Source organism: Amblyomma mixtum, chromosome 2, assembly GCF_055824585.1.
Source record: "Amblyomma mixtum isolate Tamu chromosome 2, ASM5582458v1, whole genome shotgun sequence".
Classification (NCBI taxonomy): domain Eukaryota; kingdom Metazoa; phylum Arthropoda; class Arachnida; order Ixodida; family Ixodidae; genus Amblyomma; species Amblyomma mixtum.
The window spans coordinates 267993296-268006601 of NC_143013.1; the positions used below are offsets into that span (position 1 = coordinate 267993296).

Genomic DNA, 13306 nt, shown 5'->3' on the forward strand with positions numbered 1-13306 from the left:
TTTCAAACAAAAATACTGCAAACTATATAATATGGAGTTAAAAACGTCGACCACCTACTGTCTTGTGTTTAGTCAGTTTCCGAACAGCCACAGCCAGTACGTGCTCGCTCGCTCGATCGGAAGGGCAAGCAGGGCATCATGGCGAGCCCTGCCGCAATGCAGTTTTTTCGCAACTTTTCGAAATCTGCTGTGAGGTTTGCGGGACATGGCGGTGAAGAAGCTTCGCATGAAGGTTAGTATTACCCTGACAGTTCCCCTGTTCGCTACTTTTTCGAATTCTTTTACCTGCGCTACGCACTTGCCAGCATGCGGCGGAACTTTCACGAGGGAACTTCGTGTCCTTTGAACCGGCGTTTTTTTTCTGACTTCGATGTGTCGACATTTGCTGCGATATTTTACTTACCTCGTCGCGATGTTTTAGTTTGAAATCTTTGTTCTGCGCAGCTGGTCAGCTCTTGTGGAAGAGGCTGACTTTATTCGTCGCCTTCCCGGCCATCGCGCTTTGCGGCATCAACGTTTATTTGGCCGAAAAAGAGCACGCACATCACTTCCATAGACCGGAGTACCGTCCCTACGAGTACCTCCACATCCGTACTAAGGTTGAGTACACTTTAAGCTTTTTTTTTTTTTTTTTATCGCACTACTTTGCATAAAATGACCGTTCCTATGCTATCTAGGCAAGGGCGTTTGCGCTCTGCCATAACTGGTCACGAGTGCCTAAGCACCGAGTACCATCTCACGAGCGCCGAAAAAACTCGTTAGATGCTATAAAACTATAAGGGGATTTAACGGCCCGGCACAACCCCGCCCCTCGTTTCTTTATTTGCGGAAAGCGGTTTTTTTTTTCGCTAGTCTTGTGCCCTTGTTCAGCAAAGCAAAACATCTGGTGCAGATAGGGACTGGATTGGTGCGTGGCATTGTATTGCTTCGATTGTATACTAGTACAATCAGCCATGATCCCCACTGCTGTAGGAGGCACAGGCGAGCTAATTTCCTTGTGAACCCGTTACGGTCAGAACTTTACTTTTGTGTTCTTTAACCAATTACCTGCTGTGGTCCTTGTCACAGATCTGCACCCTGAAACAAACGTAAGCTTTCGGAAACGCACCTCATTAAGTGCCAAAAGTGCTGGAGAAGCATGAGGCTTAGTGCTCATCTCAAGGCTACCACCCACCAGAGTACAGGATTAAAAGCTGCCAGCTTTGTGGCATCAACAGAAACTGCACACATGCACTATGAGGTTTATGATGTGGTCCAGTGATGAGTTTATGTGGTCTAAATTTATCCGGATCCCTCCACTACGACATCTCACATAGCCCTGGTCATGGCCCCTGTATCGCTTTGGGACATCAAATCTCACATACCAAAGAATGCAAAAATGAAACAAAACAAGTGATAGAGCACTGTCCCAACTGTGAAAAGCAAATGGCTTTGCAATCAGAGGGACATGGTTGCTAGTCAGGCACTTTTGGATTGCAGCTGCCTACCTGACAATAGTGGAATGCTTGGGCGAGAGCATGAAAGCCTTTGCTTGCATTTAAAGCTGTCTCGGGCGGTTGCGTTATGATTAGGATGTGCTAAACATAGGTTTAATGTTCCTATGTGACGTCTACACTGGAAAAAAACTCCGTGATCAGTTTTGAAGTGAGTGGTGGTGTAGCCTTGCTTCTGGGATCCACACGCTGAAAACTGTCAATGCACGAAGTTTACTTGCGAAATTGGCTGGTGATGGGGACACCTGTATTTAGTATTTTGGAATTTTCTAGCTTCTAAAAGCTCCATTTTCTGTAAAAGTAATGTCTTTTGTCGTTCGAATGCAATAATCTGTTGTTTCAAGCCAACTTCACTTTGTCCTTAGTGCCCCTATAAATTGTAGGGCCCAAGGTCATGAGATCGAATCTTGGCCGCATTTCGATGCAGAGGTGAACTGCAGATATGCCTTTGTTCTGTGGTATGTCAGAGCACGTCGAAGAACCCCAGGTGGTTAAAATTAATCCAGAGCCCTGTTATGGCGCCCCTCGTAGGCCACATGCGTCCTTAACTTATTGGGACAGTTCCTAACTTGACGCACTCTTCAGGCGACATGAAAGGGTGGCTGTAGCTGACTTCATATTTTACCTGGTGCTTTTTTGGGTTACACTCTGAATATGACTATATGCACCATTATCTTGCTAGTGTACCCTTGTGTGTTGTTGCAGCATATTTTGGTGCCTGTACTCTTATAGCCCTGCAGGCAGCATTAAGTGATGCTTGTACACAGTTGTCTACGCTGACTGCTATTGGTGCTAAGTTATGTTCAACAATCGCTTGTGTGCATGTCAGATGAAGCAGGTGTATATCTGCCGAGACTAGTTAAACAGGTATTGTTTTGGTGCCAAGAGCTGTGCTGTCAGTGAGTAAATAGATCATTCCCTGCTCTTGAACCCTCGAAGTCTTTTTATAATCCAACTAACTTTCTTTCTAAACTTTTCTCTTATCTTGTTAGAGATACCCGTGGGGAGATGGGAACCACACCATCTTCCACAACCCCAAGAAGAACTGGGTTCCCGGTGGTTACGAAGAGTGAACACCGTAGGTCCTTGCCTGTGTGTACCGTATGTCGAGAAATTCCAGCCAGGCAAAGGTCGTAAGAGTTCAATAAAGATGGTTTCCCAGGTTGAAGCTGCAAAGGATGTTCTCCTGTGTTGTCATTCATTGGGGCTGGTGCTCATAGCCTATTTAGAACGTGACTTGAAGTACCTACAGCCTGACGTGTCAGAGTTCTGCAGAGGTTAGGGGAGCAGCCCAGGATGCTAGGAGTTGCACTGCACAACTATCAAGGGGAGCTATGCATGTTCGGTAATGTGTTTGTGTGCAAGCTCAGATTTTCACAGGGAACCGCAATTGAAACGTTTACCATGTGCTCAATCTGCAACATAGCAAGTCTAATTGGCTAAACGAAAGGGAAAGTGATGTGGGTGCCTGTGGTTTGTGTGGTACGCCAACATGCAAATGTTGTTGTACCTCTGCTTTGTACAAGTTCCAGATACACAAATGACCTGTTTGACAGTTTATTTCACTTTAACATTTATGCAAACATATTCCACATGCACGTTTCGAAGTCCGCCTCTCATCTACAGTCAGGTACATTCTAACATCTTTTGTTTTAGCACAAGAAAATAATTTCATGAACCCAGTGCCTACCCACTAAGTCGAGGACAGCATGCAATTGCAACTGTTTAACTGGTTAACTTTTTCGATTCAATCACAGTGTCGTGAACACCACCAACATGAGCGGTAGCATAAATGACATCTTTTGAGATCACATTGCTGGTGAGGTGTTTAACGGTGAGAACACATTGCAGCATTACTTCGTCCAAGCTCATTTTTAATAACAGGCATCATGAAAAAATTTACTGACCTAACCATAAGAAATGAGCTCCAACAGAGGTGACTGGCCCAACAAGGCACTCTTTATAGGTTGAACTATGATTGCAACCCTTCAGATTTAGCAGGTTAACTAAGGCCCCTTCAGCTGGATCGCCTCATAGTTAATGAGGCAAGTTAGCCATTACTCGGTGACAAGAAAACTGCCCAACCTTGTCGCAACAAAAAAATGTGCAAGCAGCGTGAAAACATCACGGCTGTAGATCAATTCTATTTGGCAGTACACAAAGAATATAATCCAAGTTCTGTCAAGCACCACTGTTGCAAGTTTACTGAAGCTCCCAAAGCAGCGTTCCTCTACGTCCATCTAACTTAACGACTTCATACCTGGCAGGCTGCAAGTTTAATATGGCCACTGGAAGCCTTTTGCAGTATAAATGTTAGTGCGGAATATGGACAGATTTTGATTTCCACCGCAAAGTCTTTCTGCCACATTTCGCTTCTCAAAACTGCAGGCTAACTTGCTTTCAGGGATACCTAAAAGCTGCTGTTTTCAAAACAACATTTCAAGTCGGTACGCTGGCTTTGAGCAAAGTGACTGTACAAAATACTCTGTCTCACAGTTTAAGGCCTCGGTTAGTTCAGTACTAATGTAAACCATTACTCGCATGGCTTTGTATGTCCTCTCACTTCCCATTCTCTTTTATCTCAGTGGTGCGAGCAGTCACCCCCAAAAGCAGGTGAATAAAAGCATTACAAAAAATGTGGCAGAGACAGCACTGCATTTTTTCTATCTCTTTCTTGAAGCCACTCTCACTTCACTTGGAGCCTTGCTTATCGAATTGTTGCAAGCTGTAAATGTTCTTTGAAAAACGCCAAGCCAAATGCATGTTAAGTAGCTCTGGGAGAATCACTACAGTTCCAGGGCATTGCTTTGTGTTCTTGGAACTGCAATATTTACAGTAAATTGTGCCTCAAATAGAGGTAGTACAAAGAGATCACTGCTCAGCTTATAACAATATTGAGTATCGCACAGCTGTAATTTTGGCTCACACTTGCCGGCCATCATTTTTAGTATCTTTTTTTTCCCAATTGAGGTATGCAAGGAACATCTCCAAAAACAGGCATCAAAGTCCAGGAAGGAGCGACATACACTGTTTGTTGTGAAATGCTTTGTTTCCTCCATAGCTTCCAAGCAGTAAAAATTTTTGCACTGAAGCAGCATAGGCTGAACAGTTGCTGGCCAATGCCAGCTGGGAGCCACATTTTTCAACCAGCACAATGAGCAGCAACAGCACCAGTAACTGAAATTGCATGAGAACAGTGTCAATTTAGCATTGCAAGTGTAAACACACAGCCTGTGACACCAGCTTCATGTCTTTAAAAGTGGAATGCAGAGACATAACAATGCGGTTGTACTGGAGTACCTTTCACCTGCCTATGTCCAAATCCTTCATCTGACCGCTCGAGTAAAGACGCCTCGGGATCAACGGTCATGCTGGATGGAAGTAACGAACAGACAAGACACTGAAAGCTTCGGCACCCTTCCCTGCCTTGTGAAAAAGTAGAAGTCTCCTATTTCACCAGCACAAGTCATGCAAACAGCTTTTCCACTAATCTCTTACCCGTTGCTCTTGCACCTCGAGACCACGGCAGCAGCCCCGACATGCTCTGAAAGGTTAAACTGAAATATAATGTTACAGAACACAAAGCCTAGAAAAATGAAGGCCCATATCCTGACTTCAATCCCTGCAGTGGGGATCAATCATACCATGACTGGCTGAAGCATGAGTGGACCTCCACATGAAATGCTTTTGCCAATCAGTGTTCATTGCTAGGGATCAATACAAGTATCAAAGTCAGAACATGGGCAGAATTTAATGGTCACAACTGCCCTCTTCACACATTCCATGCCACACTACACAACCGCAACACAAAGTTTGCCTCACACAGCTAGAAGACATAAATGAGATGTGCATTAACGTTACCTCTAACAAACAATCTGACAGGTTCACGCATGTTTGTGCATACTGGCACACATGTCAGGAAGCCACAAGTATTAAGGCTACATCTAGGCTCTTTCTTGGTTTCTATTCTTCGTGGCATGGTACTCTCCAGGATTCAAACTGTCAAACAAAATTAGGCAATCTGCCCATCGTCCTCCCGTGCTTCACCAATGTATTCGTGCACTGTTTTTCGTTTAAGCAGAACCAGCTTAAATCACTGTACAGTCAAGACAGGCCGCTGGAAAGACAATGGTAACAACATCAAGAGGCACTAACAAGACATGGGCCAACAACAGCGCAGTAATTACAAACAGTAGCAGCAACATCAAATGCGGTGGATCATGGCAGCCCAGCGGAGGTGTACATGATACCCCAGCAGTGAACGATGCTCGAGCTTGCTGCAATGGACAGTTTATTTCAACAGCCGCCTCATGGTAGACAGTGAGGAGCTTCGGTAGCCGCCACCAAAATGATTCCTGCAGAACGAAAAGCATCACCCATAAAAACTACCGTGTCACCAAAAGAGCAGGGGAGCGAAATACAGCCCTCTCACTTCAAGAGCAGGTGCATACAAGAAAGAGAACTGAGTTTAATTTAATCGTAAACTTTTTATCTACCCATTTTTAAATTCCAAATCCTTCAGAAGTCTCTGCAACTGCTTCTTTAATTTGAGGGTGGAAAACAATGCTTGTAATAAGCATTATGTGCTAAATGACGGCTCTTTCCTCGATTTTAAACATGCCGAGGATAATCACTGCACACAAGATGAGTTCGCAAGCCTCAAAGTAACTAAAGCTAAAAGTTAAATGCTGCCAGGGAAATCGTGCTTAAAGGTGCAATAGAGAGGAATCCGACATCGGATTTTTACCATGGGAACTCGATCTACACTCTCCGAGCATTCTTAGAAACTTCCTATTATTGTCCTGTGTGGCCGATTTCCCTCTTAAATTGGATTAAACATCGCGGCTCCAGTCTTTTATTTTTTTTTTAAAAACTTACCTCTGAGAGTAGGAGGAGTCAATCAAAGCATGGAGTTCCTTTCAGTCAGTTGCGTGGTGGCTTAGCTTTCACTTCTATTCTGTTTTCTAGGTTTCCGTGAATAAACAGTTTCAGACGCAGACAACATAGCCACAGATTAGGCCCACAGAAATAAAAATATGCGCGAACTCTTTGCTCTCACAGATCACTCCGCATATTACTACGTATCACTCCACCAATGGCAGAGTGGCAAGCCGCCACATGACTGGCTGAAAGGCACTCCACGTGTCGGCTCAGAAAAAGTCAGAAAAAAAAAGGAAAATGGCGGGAGCCGGGACGTTTAATTTGATTTAATAGGGAAATCGGCCACACAGGACAATAGTTTGAAGTTTCTAAGGATGCCCTGAGCCTGTAGACTGAGTTACCGAGGTAAAAAGACAAGTTCATAATCCTCTTGAGTACATTTGACAAGCACTGCTGCCATTACTACCATTCACGGAAATTTTTTACATAGAGCTTGCATCACATTTGAGTCGAACATAAATAATCCAACCAACTGTTGACTACCAAGCACATTTTACAGCAATTGAAAAGGGAGAGAGGCACTTGCCAGTGGTTGAGGTAGTGGAAGAGATGATAGAAGTCAATTCTTTTCTCAAAGCCTGGTGCCTTGGGTATAACCTTGAAGTAGGCTGAGTAGAACTTGGCATCGAAGCCACCAAACAGCTTTGCTATGGACAGCTCAAACTCGGAATGTCCATAGTAGGACGCCGGGTCAAATATTACTATAAAAGAAATAAGAAAATAATCCATACTGCACCACTGAGCAACACTGCGCCTGCAGGTACAACGAATGATCTACTAAATAGGGGTGACCAACCGCAGTGGCAGTTAGGATGCTCAGCTGCTGAGCTTGATGACCCAGGTTCAATCCCAACCACAGCAGACACATTTCAATGCAGGCAAAACACAACAGGCACCTGTGTGTTGTGCGATGTCGGTGCATGTTAAGGAAACCAAGGTGGTCTAAATTAAGCCAGAGCCCTCCACTATGGTGTCCCTCACAGCTCGTGTGTCGCTTCGGGACGTTAAACACCACAATTTACAATTTCCAAACAGGGGTTAACCAGTTTGAGCTGTTCATTGAGGTAGCTTGATCGACAGAATTGCAACACCAGTGTTGTTCTTAATATTGCATTCTTATTTGTCACAATACGCTATCAGTGTATCATCATCATCATCATCGTCACAATACGCTATCAGTGTATATCCTCCCGATTACTATTCTCCACAGAACCAGAGTGTAAATAGTGCTACCAATTTTCTTCAAAAGTTCAGGATGCGATAATTTGGGTCCAATAACACGACAGAAAAAATTCAGAGGGCACTTCGGCTCTCTAAAGTGCTGCAAGGCGAAAGCGTTTCCTGGCCACTGTTTGTTTTTATTTACTTTTTTATTTTTCATATTTTGTTTTTATTTATTTTTTGCTCCTTTTCTTAATTTTATTATTTTTTATTTTTATTTTCACCTTATTTCTATTTTGTTTTTATTTTTGTTTATTTTCTTATTTTTATTTTTATTTTCTTGACTTTACTCCTTTTATTTTATTTATGAAGACCATGCATTCACTAGATGCGCCTTTATTTATGCTGGAACCTTGAGCCTTTTAAGCAGTGATGCCGAAAGGCGGACGAATATGCCGACACGGCTGCCGACGCGTCTGCTAACGACAGTATGAGGCATTAAAGGCTTTCGCCTTAATATTTTTTCCTGTATTTGAACTTTTTCCTTTGTGATGAAAAAAATCAAATTGTTTTTTGAGAATAGGAAGGACTCAGTAACTGTCTCACTTCTTGGTGAAAACCTCAACCACACCGTGAGGGACAGAAGAATGGTGAGAGTGAAAGATGGCCAATCTCCAATACAGAAGGAATTATCAAATTTCCAAAGCACACACAAAAGTCAGAGCCCTTGTCACTCAGATGTGTGTTTCTGTGTGTTCGCAGGAGCATCGCATTAACAGTATTACGGCAGAAAAACTTTCTTTGCCATTTCTGGAGTGGCAACTTCAAAACCTGATAGCTGAAGTTCTATGTCAGGCAGGATGATTAATTTACCCATATTGCATTCCTTTATATCAACAGGAGCAACCAATGGCATGCATTTTAGCAAGTTTCCTACAGCAAAATTTCTTAAAAGTTCAGAACAAAAACATTACACAACTTATTTGGAATCAGCACAAAAATACATGCTCCTTGAAGTTTTTGTAATTGTGAATTCATTAACAAAAATTTTTTTGTAAGACCCTCCTCCCTTCTTGAAGTGCTTTAGTGTACATTAAAATGCACGCGATTCTGCTTAGGTTTCTTTTCTACCGCCACTGCAATGCACATTCATGCTAACTACACCTCTTTAAGAACTCATCAAGTGAAAGGAAATAATGCCGAATAATGCCCCCCACTGTAATGCCGAAAGGCGCTGTGGGTATCAGATAAATAAATAAATGAGACTTTCACCATACCCATACTCACTACATGGTTCTGAATGTGGCCGAGAAAAATCTTTCTACAGGTGCAAACCTCCTTGCATGGCTGCCGTAACTATGATTTCGCCAAATACACCGGATAAATTTTCCACTGCTGGGTCTTCGGAGGGCGCGACTCCTCTGGTATGTGCAGGTTGGATTAGAAAATCTCTGTAGTGCTAATTCAAAATTACAACACCCGAAAGCTGTCAGGTAAGTTGGTGTAAAGACGCACTCGGTCCGTCCTCGCACTCGGCAATGTTGCCACCCCAGAGGTCCCCGTGAAGCAGGGCAGGCTCGATTTCCAGGCCCTCAAAGAAGGAGGGCACCTTGTGAACAAGGAGGGACCAGAGCTCGGGCGCCTCCCGGTCATGGTACTTCTCCTGGGCCATGCGCACCTGGGTGTCAATGCGCTGCCGGCAGAAGAATTCCTGCAAAGGCGAAGAGACGCTGATGACGGTTTCCATCCAGTGACAGACACTTTCAGTGCACCAGAATCCGTCTTAACCTAATGCCCCTGCGCTTGGTGTAACCCATATTAGAGGTCATTAAATGATGGTCTGTGGGCCGTTTGGAAATCCTAAAAGTCAGTGCTAGGGTATTTGAAATTCTTGCTTTTCAATAAAGCCCATTATTATTTTTTCAGCTGCACATCAAGGTCCCACAGCCATAATCGAAATTCACTTCAATGTCTCTTTCATCACAGACCTCTGTTCTTTTACACACTTAAAAAGTGCAGATCCGTCGCAGTGACTCAGTAGCTTCGGCGTTCAGTCCAAGATCACTGGATTGAATCCTAGTCATGGTGGCTGCATTTTGATTGAGGCAAAGTGCAATGACATGTGTTTGCTGTGTGACCTCAACACATATTAAAAAAACCACGGTGGTTAAAATTAGTCCAAAGCCTTCCAGTATGGCATCACTCATAGCTCAAGTGCAGCTTCGTGACATTAAACCTCAATGCTAATTATACCACACTTAGAAGTGCCTTTCATTTTCATGAATGAATCAATAAATTTATTCGGCAAAGGCGGGCCCGAAGTCCACGAGTGTGGATAGAGGGTAGGGTAGGGAATGGGGTCAGGCGTGAGATGGGTTTTTTTTGGTATTGGTGGTGTTTTTACCCTCCACACCATGTTTTCAGGAGCGTATGCAATGTCTACACATAGCTTGCTAAATGACGCTTTCGTGCAATGACTTCTCCTTTTTTGCTGCAACACAATATGTGCCCTCAAGCTACGAAAACAGCACTGAACCACGAAAATACGCTGCAAGATTCATATATGGCATTCATGCCTCCTGATGTTAACACGGAAAAAAAATTTCTTTCCCTTTCAATGTTTTCCATCTTTCTCACACGAGGACCCATTACATCGTTAATGCACATTCCTCACACCCTGCCAGCTCCTTAATTATTTCTCATTTCAATGATGAGTAAGGTGTTCTGCAGAAGCTAGTATGAAAAAAAACAATGCCAGGACCTAGTGTAATCCTCTGCCATGCGCCCTCAGAAGCACAACCATATATTGAAAACAACAACCTCCTTTTTCTAAAACAGCATTGCACACAATTCATAAAACAGAACCTATCAGCAAAGTGAAAATTGATCACTGCTCAAGTTGGAATATGGATTCCCTAAAAAGTACAGGCACATATACTAACGTAACTATTTAGTTCTCAAACAGTACTACTTGCAGCTCACCAAAAAGAAGATATGCCAGCCGAGCAAACCTACATATCACTATCGCATGAGGAATGAAAAAAAGTGGCACCCATGTGCGGATTATTATGCAGACATTTTGCAGATACAAAGTGAGCACAGTCTGCAAAATCCTCCACTCTAATGTTCTCAAAGAACAGGAAATATGCAGAAGGATTAAAAAGGTTGAAACTTGCACCAACAGAAAGCAAAACATGATTAGGATTTTTTCAGAATCAAACTCGCGAAGCTTCGAGGGGTAACAGTGCTAGAATATACAGCGAACGTTCCAAACAAAATATGCACCATCCAAATGATCTCATGGAAATCATGTGCACTTGCTTACCACCCAGTCGTCATGCCAACTATTGTCCAGAGGCAAGTAGCCACAGCAGGTGGTGATCCCAAAGCCAAACTGGTCCACGTAGCCAGACTCGTTTCGGGAACCATGCACAGAGCTGCTCTCGTCCCGTTTGCGGCTGTTGTGCAAATGCATGCTGCAAGCATTTGACAGGCACCAGGCATGTCAATTAGTCGCGCGTCCTCACACAGACGGCTGTGGTTGGGCACCTTGCCAGTTGCTTGCCCAGCTGCTCCGAGTGGCGGCCCAATTGGCGCATCCGCACGCTCTCCATGACCAAGGCAGCACCGCCAGCGGGGTTGTCAACCACCTACGCGACAGGCTTTGTCAGTGAAAGTAAAAAGCCTGACGAGATGTCTAACCCTGCTTCCCTCAACAGCTCAGAATACAAAGCTGCCAGCGCTCACAAAACATACAACCAGACATGTCAGTGACTTGGTGGCCGTAAATCAAGCAAAAGAGGTAACACTTGGCAAAGGCACAAGACAAAAAAGAAGGCGCCTCTGCTATGGATAGTTAATTAGTTCTTGAAGACTACTTCTGGCTAGGTATAGTGACACCTTCCAAGCTGTTTGTTTATAGAAAGAGAATAAATCTTGCTACTTGCAACTATAGTTTCAGCTGTGAAGTGGGAATGGCTGCAAGAAAGAAAAAAATGCGATTTTCCTCTTTCATACCTTTAACCATGCAGGGACGAATTAGGGGCTGTTGTTAGTTATCCACAAAGCTCATACAAGTAAGCATAGAATAGAAAAAACCTTTCAGTGCAGGTTTGTTAGCATAAATGGCTTCTCACGCGCTTGTTCCTAAAAAAAAAATTGAAATACCTAGAGCACACAGTTCCATACATCTCTGTAAATGACTGAAAGCATTAAGGAGAATATATAGGGGACATTTAAACATGAACTAGAAGTAAGCTTGTTTTGTGAATCGTAAGCAGAAACAATTGTCGACATTCACGAACTTCGAGAAAACTAGATCACAAATGTCACCTTGACTTTTAACACACAGCGGGTGTCACAAAATTAAGCAGAGTGATGATACAGGGCTTGCTGTCGAAGAATTCGATTTGCGGTTAGCTGCTGCTCGTTGCACACTCGGACAGAGCGCATTTAGCTCTTGTGGTCCTTGCAGTTTTTTTCTGAGAGGAAAGTCGTTTGTAAGAACGGCTGGTTCATACTTACGGCAATGGGCTTGGGTACTCTGACGGTCTGGGTCTCCAGGATAGCTTTCAAGGCCGCGAACTCGCCGTCGAACATCGTTCGTGCCTAAGCAAAAGAATTTGAGAGTTACTGGGGTATCGTCGACGGAATCCGAGCCGTTCAATACGCAAACTCACCGCGGGTTTCGAGTTTCTCTTGATGAACACTTCGCCGTCATCGGTTTCATACGCTTCACCCTCATTGATGCAGCCGCTACCACCACGGCCAGTGGCGCGGAGTTTCGTCGTTTTCAGGGCTTCCTTAATCCTCGCCTCCATCGTTGCCGGCCTACAACGACACGAATGGTCGACATGAGCTGAGGAGCCTAAATATAGCACGGGAACAACAAGACTCCTCCGGCACAATCTCGCGCATCGCGGTGCCGAATCCGAAAGCGACCACCGTAGCAGCCGCGATGTCAACAACCGCGCGCGCGATAGAGCGATAGAGCGGCACCCGCCGCGGCGCCTTCCAATCGCGATTGGAAAACTGAACAAAGCCAGTACTTCGTATCCCGCTCGTGCGCTAGAACGTGCGATAAACAACAGACGAGCTGCCTACACCGAAAGTGCGATGCGACACGCGATGAGAACGGCCGTCACCTCGCATTACCTTGAGTGTTGTCGGCTGCCTCTTGTCCTCTTGGGAGCGCTCGAACACACCTTGCCCCCTTGCCAGCTCGAGCCAAATGAGCGGTCTCTGGCTAGGAAAGTAGCCAGGCGCGTCACTGCTGTGTGTTGGAGTCCCGCGGAAAGCCCGTGCACTGTGATCCAATTATTAAGGACAACGAGACAACGTCAAAACGACCAAAACAATCCATTACAATTCGATGCAGCATCGCTCTCAGACGCTGCCTCCATGCGCCACATCCCAGTGCGCAGCGCGCGCCAACGATTCTAGCAGCGTCGGAGGCATTCCGTTTCGGGTGCCTTCACCCGCGCGTAGGCCACGAAAATAAACCGCTGAAATGCGAGCAAACAGCGGAACGTCTTTCTCGACGTCTCCAGCGCCGCGCTGAATACCAGACGTTTTAGAGTCGCTGTCGCGGGTATCCGGGACTCTGGCCCATGGAGCCTGGGACGCAGCAAAAGAAACGGGTAGCACCGGCACTACAGTGCTACAGTGCTCTCCAGAATTCCTCGAGCCCAGAATACGGGGTAGGTTAAGAA

At 44.7% G+C, this 13306-nt stretch overlaps 2 protein-coding genes across 3 annotated transcripts; one reads left to right on the plus strand and one right to left on the minus strand.

The window, feature by feature from the left end:
- Nucleotides 1-83: 83 nt before the first annotated feature.
- LOC149363913 (cytochrome c oxidase subunit 6A2, mitochondrial-like) lies at nt 84-2672 on the plus strand. The gene is made up of 3 exons (XM_089573895.1): nt 84-232; nt 445-599; nt 2486-2672. The coding sequence occupies exons 1-3, from the start codon at nt 139-141 to the stop codon at nt 2564-2566; spliced, it is 330 nt and encodes a 109-aa protein (XP_089430021.1). The 5' UTR covers nt 84-138; the 3' UTR covers nt 2567-2672.
- Nucleotides 2673-3034: 362 nt separating this feature from the next.
- LOC149363914 (ketosamine-3-kinase-like) lies at nt 3035-13210 on the minus strand. 2 transcript variants are annotated; one of them, XM_089573898.1, is made up of 8 exons: nt 12750-13210; nt 12275-12425; nt 12120-12203; nt 11145-11245; nt 10921-11071; nt 9111-9306; nt 6961-7135; nt 3035-5848 (listed from the first exon to the last, which is right to left on the minus strand). In XM_089573898.1, the coding sequence occupies exons 2-8, from the start codon at nt 12413-12415 to the stop codon at nt 5785-5787; spliced, it is 912 nt and encodes a 303-aa protein (XP_089430024.1). In that variant the 5' UTR covers nt 12416-12425; nt 12750-13210; the 3' UTR covers nt 3035-5784. The 2 variants fall into 2 exon arrangements, with proteins under 2 accessions (XP_089430024.1, XP_089430025.1); XM_089573899.1 differs by lacking the exon at nt 12750-13210 and adding an exon at nt 12699-12729.
- Nucleotides 13211-13306: the final 96 nt, after the last annotated feature.